The sequence below is a fragment of the Merops nubicus genome, unplaced genomic scaffold (assembly GCF_000691845.1).
Source record: "Merops nubicus isolate BGI_N331 unplaced genomic scaffold, ASM69184v1 scaffold6641, whole genome shotgun sequence".
Classification (NCBI taxonomy): Eukaryota; Metazoa; Chordata; class Aves; order Coraciiformes; family Meropidae; genus Merops; species Merops nubicus.
In genome coordinates, this window is record NW_008588902.1 from 88,019 (window position 1) to 98,196 (window position 10,178).

Here is a 10,178-nt window from a genome sequence, read left to right on the forward strand (position 1 = left end):
CATTTTGTTGTGTAACTATTTTGCATGTCTGCTTTATCCATATTTACTGACAGAGGTATCTCATGGTTTTTTATAGTCCATGCTCTGGATATCTAGAGCAGAAATAGAGAAATAAAATTACTTGTCTTGTATGTCATTGACAAACTGGTGGTGAGTCCTCTGTAGCACAGTATTGTTGGGTTCCAAGTAACAACCCCATTAACATGGTATTCACCTTAGACCAGTTATGACTGATCACCTCCAGGCCCAAAACCATCTTAACACATGATACATGTGTTACTGCTAATCAACTACCTAGGTGTCAGAAGGTCAGTGTGAGTGTAGCTGGTATGTGAGTGTGCCATGGTGGCTTCGGGACTACAGTGGATTTACAGTCTCCCAGTTTCATGGGTAATGTTGGGCATACCTGGCTACATAAAAGTATCCTTAGGTCTGGCTCCCTCTCCATTTGTATGTGCTTCCTGTCAAATGGATGTCCTCCTTCATCATATAAAAACTGCAACATGGTTGGGAAGATGGGGAAATTAATATCACTCTTTGGAAAACAGAATTAAAAACTCTTTTGAGGCACTGATAGACAATTGGAGGTTAGGGTAGTAGGTGGTAGTTGTGCCTGTAGATGCCGTTAACTGAGCAGTATCAGCCTTAGCTTCCCCATACCCATTTTGTGGGTTTTACTATACTGAGGTGCTGCTCCTAAAAGGTTGAAGCCTTCAGGCCTTCTGTGATTAGAAGCTGTCCGGAGCTGCCAGCATTCCTTTATACTCCCAGAAGAAAATCTGTAGTGTTCTCTTCTCATCTCAAAGAGAAATGGGTTAAGAATCAGCTGGGGATTAAGGGCTCTTCAGTACTGTAATGTACATGCCAGGACAAGGGACGTGGACGAATTCAGGAAGACTTTAGGATTTACTGGTAGAAAGCACAAGTGTTGTCTACTGGCCATCCCAATAGTCTCTAGATTTACTTGCATCAAACCATTTGTTGTGTGATAATTTTGCATGTTAGAAATACACTATGCTAAACATACTTGAGATGTTTTAAAATTGAACTTGGTGGATGAAATTATCTGAAAAGGTTGGTGGATTTTAAAACAATGTTACAGTGAAAAAAAATGGTAAATTCTGGAGTGCTTCTGCTAGACCATCTCGGGGGACTTACAGGACAAGAATGTATTATTTCCCCCATGTCAGACTGATTATTACTATTTGACAAGTGGTTAGTTAAACTGGTAATGCAGACTTTTTTCCAGTTGAATTCTCCATTTATGCTGCATGATGACTATAAAATGTTTCGCTCCTAATACCATCTTCAGCATTATTTTTATATATGTGTATTATTGCAATACCCTTATTTGTACAGGACAGAGCTCTGAGAGTATGTACTTATTCTGCGAGCAGCAGTGACGCTGAATTGGAGCCAGAGTATGACACAAATTATTTCAGAACTGCAGAGGAGACTTTTGTAGAGTTAACACAGAGCAGCAAACAAGGTAATTGAAAATTTGTACATAAGAATGTGTATTCCTCATCTCCACTCTGACTCAGCAGCACACAGTGTCCTTCATTGAACTTTCTGTCTAGTTTTCACTTTCTAACTGCAGATCTTACTTCAGTCTAAATTTCCATTAGCTTTTTATTACTTTTTGCTTTTGTGTGTCTTTTTTTCCTTTCTTCCACAGTTCTTGCTAGCAGGTTTTTATGCATAAATCCCTGCAGCATAAGAAGTCTTCTGTTACATTATTACAAAATTTAAAATGTGACTGTAAAGAGAGCTTCCTTTTTTTCTTGTTAAGTATATTAGCCAGTTGAAATAACACAATTATCAAGGCCATAGCTTTCCAACTTCTATATCAAAGTGATGGTGGTTATGGTGCTGTGGTGAAGTCTCTCTCATCATACTCTCTGTATATATTGCCATTTTCAAGTATCAACCCTTTTTGTGAGAATTGATGGCAATTTGGAATTTACTGAATTCCAGTAGATAAAAACACATTAAGTGAAGTTCTTAAGATAATAGTTTTCTGTGTGTTTAATAACCCAAGAAATTGCTATATTGTCTTGACCACCAGTTTGCTGTGCTGCAAGCCACCTTTCAGTGCAGACATGCCCTCTGGGAGGGGGAGGAGAGTGTGGCTCATATCCTTGCCCATGCAGCTGATGCAGCAGATAAGTTCTGGTGAGTGCAAAGGCCATTGCAAGGTCTCAGCACCAGTGAAGCCCTGAGAGCTTAAGTAGTACTTCAGGGATTCATAGGATTTGTGCTGACCTTCTGCACAGCAGTGAGCTTGACCTAGCAGAGATTAGCACCTACAGTAGATGCTGCAGTGATGAGTGCATTAAAGCTGCCGTGGATGGCTGGGTACTGTCAACAGAAGCACTGTGCTCTGTACTGTCTGCTGGTGGTTGGACTTAAACATCTGACATTTTCATCCATTTTTTGTGGTTCCACCAGACAGAGGGCAGAGTAGGAAGCCAGGCCCATTTATTTACAGTACTCCTGTAACTTCATATTTTTAATCTGTATGAAACGTTGCCATTATTTAACTCAGCCTATAAGCACTTTTTTACAGATTTTGTTTTATACAAATAGCATTCTGATACAGGAAAGATGTGTTTTATTGAATAGGTAGATATGCATTTTTTGCTGTGCTGATCACAATTTGCAAAAAAGGGATTTTATGTCAGCAGTTGCATTAAATGGCAACAGATTCCAAGTTTAATGCTACCTAAGCATGACTTGAAATCACCATTTTACATAGCAAATCATTACTTTTGTGTATATGCCTAACTTTTGGGCTAGTAACAGAATTAAAATTCCTAATTGTGATTGAGGCAAATAGAAAATAAAATTATAAAGAACTATTGCAAGAGTATTTGTGTGATGGTCATTCCTTATGGTCAGGATTTCTGTTCTGTGCCCTACAAATGCAGTTCTCACCTCATTAACAACAGTATTTCATTCTGTGTTCAAAGATTCTAGCTTCTTTATGCATACAAGTGATATGACATCACAATATCCACATGAGGCTGAGGCAGGGGCTGCAGCAAACCTTTTCATAGAGAATATTTTTGTAGGTATAGATAATCGTGTTCATTATATAAGTCTCCAAAACATTAATGAATGTTCAGTGGTTGCCCAATTATAATGCTGGAGTGATTTTCATTTTCTGTTTATGAGCATGGAACAGAGAGACTGAGTACCCAATGCAAAGGCTATTAAAAAAGTCAATGATAAGACCTTCATTGATTTAGTGGGCTTTGGATGAGAGTCCCAGTACATTGCCCAATGTTACGGAGAAGGTCAGTAGAATAGCAGGGAATAAGCCAAACATTCCAGGTTCTTCCATTTCAACCATGAAAATATTTTGTTTCGAACTTCATGAAGGTTTTATCTTGATACTATTCTCTTGGAGGCACTGGAGGCTCTTCTAATGCTATAGGTTATGTGGTAGCACTGAAGGTTGTGTAACAAGGAGTGTGGGAAAAGAAGCTAATGATCATGTAAGCCTCTGTCTCCTGTGCATTTTCATGAAGCTGCAAAAAATTTCTTTGGTTTTCTTTTGGTCTTCTGAATGAGTTTTCAGCCTTAGACTTCTGAAATTAACGTTTTACTCCTAATGTTCTTGTATCACAGTCGGATGTGTAACAAATGGGTAGGATCTGTTTGTTACCTTACTAGTGTGTTTTTTATACTGTTGGATTCATTAGCGATAAAATATAGTGAAAATGAAAGAATTATCAAATACAGCCAAACTGAAAGCCATGCTAAAGGAACGTAGCACATCAGCCATCTAAGGCCATTACGAGAGAAGAACAAAAACACAGCAAATAAATAAGTAGAATGATCCCCCCAAATTAACAAGAAACAAATTCATTCTGGCTGTCTCATACCATCTCCTTCACCTTGAATATTAAGTATGAATAGTCCCCTGTATATTAATTGATTGGAGAGTTAGGAGCTAGTATTTTAAAGCTTTTATTACATTGAATTCCAGATACCTTCAAACATTTGAAATACATTTTAAAAATGTAAAATTACATTACAATGTATGTAGAATGCATTTCATCAATTAAATATACTATATTATTTTTAACATCTCTTACAGCTGAGCAGGAAAAACAAAATCAGAGGAAGTCATTTCTGGGAAATCCAATGTCAATCCTGGATTTATATCAACACAGTCTCTATGGCCATTTTGGAGAAGATGGACCTGAACAATTAACACATTACAGTTTAATTGAGCAGCTGAGTGGAGCTTCCAGTAAAGACAGCAAAGGCAAGGACAGCCCAAGTGTGAGTTACTGCAATTTTTTATGTTACTTCTCTTTTTCTTAATGATTATTTTTATTTGCCTCTTTTTTCCTCAGTGTGTTGATTGATTGCAAAAACCAAGCAAAAATGAAAAAAAAAAAGCATAACCTGCAGAAGAGTAAAGATCTAACTATTTTTAGAACAGAATGTTACATTCTGATGCTCACCTGTCACAGAATTAGATTTCCAAAACTGACAAGTAGAGACAGGCCAGTGCTAGCACCCTATCATTAGAGAGGAGCTGAAATCTAAGGCTAGCAAAAAACCACAGAATTTATCTTTTAAGGCTGTTCCTTCACATATAGTTAGATAATGTGTATAACACAGCATGTTGTAAATGACTTAAACATCTGAAGTAGTATTCTTGAAATTTCAAAGAGAATTATTCTGTGGGTGTCAGCTATCTTCTGGTCTCTTTTGAACTAACTCTTGGTGTCAGCTTTGGAACTTCCGCTTTGAGGATTTTAAACATTATTCTGATGAAGATCAGTCCTGATCTGATTGGTGGATCTTGATGCTAAACTGAAACAAATTTGTTTTCTGCACTTACTTCAGAAGAATCACATGCTGTTTCTGTCTATAAAAATGTTGAACCTGGCATCATGAAGTCTCAACAACCCTGAAGAGCAATTTCTCAACTTGCTCTTTCCATCCTCTTTTCTCATGCCTTTTCCTCTCATTGTCACACTTCCTCACTTTTTCTCTACTTTGCTCTAACAAACCTATTTGTTGGAATATAGATCCACCCAGCCATGATCCACTGTAATCATTTTGCCTCCATGTTAATTATCTTTCCCCAGCTCTTCTTCTTTTTAAATGCGAGCTTCTTCCCTTCTGTATGTAGCACATTTTGGGTATGTTAAGGTGCAGTAGAAACAGAGGTAGTATCAGAAAATAATGAATGAGCACACTGGTGTAGTTTGTAAGTGAAAAAGAACTTGTATCTCTTCCTAGACCCCAGTTTTCAGCTTCAGAAAATTACTGTGCATTGTAACTTCTGAGGTGATTAACTGTAACGAAACTTAGAGTCTTACAGCTCTCAGGAATCTGAGCCAAATGTGCAGAAGGAACGTATGGAACGAACTGGCAATGGCCCTCTTTGTTCCAACTCTGCTGGCATGGAAGCCTTGCTTAACTGAATATTAAATTGACTCACAAACTTCAAAAGTAAAATCCTGAAATGTATCTCTGCCTCATTTTCCAATCAGCCAAATTTCACTAATACCCAGAATATGATCCAATTTTAATATATTTGAGTTGTATTAGAAATAACAATCTTAAATTTAAATTAATAATTGTGAAAAAGAAAAAAAGATAGCAGAGGAGTATTATCTTGAACATCCACTCGATTCCTCATCTTGAACATCTAGAAATTCATGGCTTAATTATGCAGATGAGATTAATTATATATGTATGTATGTGTGTATATCTATAAAGATACATAAAAATCAGTTCTGCCTTTTGAAAGCCATCTTTTGCTATTAGCAGAGCAATTAGATTTGGCTCAATTATAAAAAAGTGGCTCAGAGTTGCATTTACTTTTAAATCATTTCTCTCATGCATTTCTTATATATGACATCTCTGCAATGTGCCAAATCAGCATCAAAACTAAAACAAAACTCATTGAAATAGCCTGAGGATCCTTCTAGAAATCATCATTAAACTACAAGGCAACAGATCTAACAGAGCACTAGCATTTTTCATGCATTATGTTGGGGGGCTTTTGAGATTACTTTAAGGATCTGAAATCTCTCTCAAAACAGCATTGCCTCTCAGTGAACAGTAAAAGCTCAATAAAGCACTAGAGATTCACCTATTAGTATTAAACTTTTCAGAATGACAGATGAGAAGCAGTGACCATGAAAAGCAGGTTGCCCTGAACTCCTTGTTTGAACTAGCATGGCAAATTTTTCTGAGCTGTAATTTGTCCAACCCAAGAAGATCCACAGTCTGTTTAAATTAGAATAGTGTGGTCTGGAACACTGCCCACAAAAAAAAAGGGGGACACCAGAAACTGAGGGACTTATGGCAAACAACTCTAAAAAGAAAAAAAGAGGTACATTTTGAGAGGTGAAAAATGCAGCATTCGTGCAGAATATTTGTCATTTTGAAAAAGGAAATGCTACATGCTTTGAATGTCATTCTCAGCTGGTATGTGTGAAGCCTTTAAAAAAAAAAAAAGAAACAACCAAGTGTCGTGGTGGGCAGAATGAATTTATGCTGCTTGTTGAAAGAGCAGTGTGCTGCATCAGTCCTTCAGCCCAGTTAAATTGGACCATCCAGCACCAGTACGATAGTGGCTTCAGACTGGGTGTTCTAGTGAGACATCCTGGCAGGAAGCTCTGTGAACCCAGACTTAGTGTCATTTGAATTGTCTCCTCACTGAATATAGTCACCAGTGTTGCCCCAAAGTACATACACAACAAGTTTTATCAGCAAACACATGTATTGTGCACAAGGAGTTTCAGAAGGGAAACAGCAAAAGTGCAATTACTATGAAAAAGGGACATGAAATGGACAGTTTGAGGAATAAAAAAAGGCTTTTACAGATTGAAAGGATAAATATTTATTATTCTAGTTTCTTATCTGGCAAGTCTAAACAGCATCCTGCTTAAGTTCACTTGGTCCTAAGACCAATGTGATGTTACATTTATTAGTTGTAACAATTGGTGAATTAATTTATTAATTGACCTGTGAAACATTCTGAAATAATGCTATCATTTTATAGACTGCAGAATTTTGAAAAAGAAAAACAAATCACAGTTTCAAATAAAGGAATGAAATACATTGAATCATGGACATAAAACTGTCACTTGAAATCTATAGTGTATTTTTCTCATGGGGGATTTTGAACTAGAAACAATAATTTTTATATCTATCAACTGAATTAATTTTAATCAAACAAAAACTTTTCTGATTTAATAAAACATATGCAACACCTGATCCAAAGTCCACTGCAGTCACCCCATGAGAGACACCTGTTCAGTGAAAGTTCAGTGAGATCTGCATTAAGCAGCTGTTCCTCCTCCTTGTACCAGTACCTGGCGTGCCTTGAGCAGTTTGATGATGTCATCATTGCTACCATATTTTTTGCAAGGAAAAAATTATTTCACATTTCAATTAATTTACTAAGTAGACTTTAAAAGCTCGGTGATTTATTTTTTCTTACAAGAATTCAGAAAACAAAATAAATTTCCCTCACCCAGGGCCATTGTTTATTAACTTGTTTTATGATCAAATGAGAACCGTCACCAAGACATTTTATTGTCTTCTTTGTTCCTTTGGAGAAGTAACTAAGTTGGTCAAAGATTTTATCACTTAATCATCCTTATGATCCCAAAGCATCATGAAAAATGTGTCTTCTTCTCTGTCCTTAACCATCCATCACGTACTTTGTTTGTGTAATACATCCCTTCTTGCTTTCTTTTCTCCCTGTGTATTACTGAATTTGAGTCACCATCAGGGCTTGCTTGTATTTCAAGACATGACTCAAGCACTTTAAAGAAAAGATCCTTTATGGAAGGGGTTGGTACCCATCACAAGTTTCTAACTCCTCTTGTTTTCCCTCAGCTGTGATGACACACATGAGAAATCTGACATTTCTGGCACAGTTACAATGTTAACTACATCAGCAATTTAACTACGGGGCTCATTTAATGAAGGAGGCTTGCATGTGCAATGGGAAGTTATGGTCTTATGGCACGGCAGACTTTGTATGGGTTGTACAGATGATTCATGAAGGAGATCAAATGTTCAAATCACCGTGTCTTGTAATTCAAGTAGATATTAGAGCTTGCTGGCAAACAGAGGAAAAGGAAAAATTAGAAAAGTTGCTGCTGTTCTGGCTGCACTTACAAATGGGACTGACATGGCGGCATTCCCAGATAAACTCAAGGTTTTTTACAGCTGAGTAAGCTGATTGGGAGTTAATGCTGTATGATTGACTTGTGGTGCTCACAAGCCTTCTAATGCATCATATTAACAGGGGGGAATAGACTAAAAAAGGACCAGAAACAAGGATAAGGAGGTTTGGGTTATTGCACAACACTTGCCATCCTCAAGGATCCCAGAGCATTAAGCTGATACTACAGAGGATATTCCAGCGTTCCTGAATTACAGCAGTAGTTGAAGCAGCCCAGACACCTCTGCAGGCTACACTAAACAAGAGTAAGAGGGATACAAAGACAGGCATGAGCTGCTTCTGCTTGCATCTCATCTCATCTCCTCCAGAGATCAGTAAGTCTTGAGCTAGGGTATGTGCTGGCAGCACACTGAGCACTTTGCACAGTTCACCTATTAGGCAGCTCTTGGAGAACTTGTCAGCAGTTTATGTGCCTGATTTGGATCCTCTGAGTCACTTTCTGAAGAAGTGTTATTCTCTCTGAAAGAGAGAAGCTCTTAGGCTCTTAGATGGAGCCTCTCTTAAAATAAGAGACTTTCTGAATTTAAATGGCTGAAGTAGTTCCAGGGGGACTGTGTGCACTTGCGCTCTGGTTTCACAAAAAAACTAATTCTTTTCACATTATCAGATACACTTATGGAGGGATTCTGCTTATCATATGTTAAAAAGCCTAAGGTGAGTATTTGGGTCCAATTAGGAGCTGGGAAGAGCTGCATCCTAAGAGTTTGAAGTGAAAAGGAAGCATTGACCTGTGGAAATACTTGCTTCCTTGCCTTAACCAGAGAAAGAAAGCCTACACAGCTAGCTTATACTGAATACCAAACATCTAACCCAAAGTTATCAAGATGAACATTGTCCCAAGCTTTCCTCTGCTGGGAAGCATTAAAAAGCAGCTTAGCTACTATTTGTATTTTAGAGAGTGAAACTGCGTCTCAGTGCACCCTCAAGTGAGCACTAACTAATTTTCTTGCTTCTACTTTCCTAATGATAAGAGTTCCTGCAGCTGGGGCTGCACTAGGTGATATTTGGCTAGTTCCTTGGTCTCAGGATCTCAGTTTCACTGTCTGTAAATTGGGGACAGCAGTACCCATCTTATGTTACAACCAGAAAGAAAAGACCAAATGCTTTTTATGACCTAGGTCTTAACTTGTTTTATACAGTGAGTGTGTTACTGCAAGTATGGAATTTGAAGCAGCTCCTACAAATTATTATACTAGAAAGTAATAGAAGAAATCCCTTATCATTAAGAGAAAGTATCTAGATGGGCTGGATCAAATCCAGGAAATAGTTGATTATGGATTTCTGTGTCCTGATTGTGTAATTCAGTGTACTGTGTATCAAGCACAGAAACCTCACCTGCTCTTTGCTGCTGTTTTCCTTGCCAGGCTTAAGAGAGAGAGGAGGATGGTTAGGTGAAGAGGGAGCCAGTTATGTTTCCTTTCCTAGCCCTGATGAACCTATGAAGTTAAGGAAGCTGCAGCCATTGTACAATTCGTAGATGGGGAATAAGTCTGCAGACTCCTTCACCCACCTGTCGTGTTTTAAGATGAGTTCTTTCCTTTCCTGTATATATCAAATATATCAAATCATTGCACATATTTAGGGAGGTGGTCTATTAATGTAAACATTAGGTGATGCCAGCCTGGAAGCAGATGTTCCAATTCAGTCAGGATCAGATATCATTTCATCCTTCCTGTCACAAACACTGAAAATAACATTTACTGTGTTTATGCTTTTGTATTAGATCTTCAAAACTAGTAACAGTTTTATAAAGGGCGGTGTTCCAAAGGGAAAGGAAACTCCCCAGCAGACTCGTGTGTCCGTTCAGGACTCAGCACCTCCGTTCTGAAAGCAGAGTGGCCTACCAAAGGCAGGGAGCACGTTCTGAGTGCCATGCTCGAATTGGCGGGGGCCCAGGCCAGACTCGGGGTGCTGCACGGCCACACGGGCGTCCCCCCTCGGCCGG

At 38.2% G+C, this 10,178-nt stretch overlaps 1 protein-coding gene across 1 annotated transcript in view; it reads left to right on the forward strand.

Moving 5' to 3' along the window:
• NCKAP5 (NCK-associated protein 5) overlaps nucleotides 1-4,293 on the forward strand; it is a gene marked incomplete at both ends in the record, with an annotated part of 75,494 nt that extends 71,201 nt beyond the window's left edge. The window contains 2 exons of the mRNA XM_008949397.1: nucleotides 1,360-1,489; nucleotides 4,106-4,293. Coding sequence (XP_008947645.1) covers nucleotides 1,360-1,489; nucleotides 4,106-4,293 — 318 coding nt within the window. The remainder of the gene's footprint in view (nucleotides 1-1,359; nucleotides 1,490-4,105) is intronic.
• Nucleotides 4,294-10,178: the final 5,885 nt, after the last annotated feature.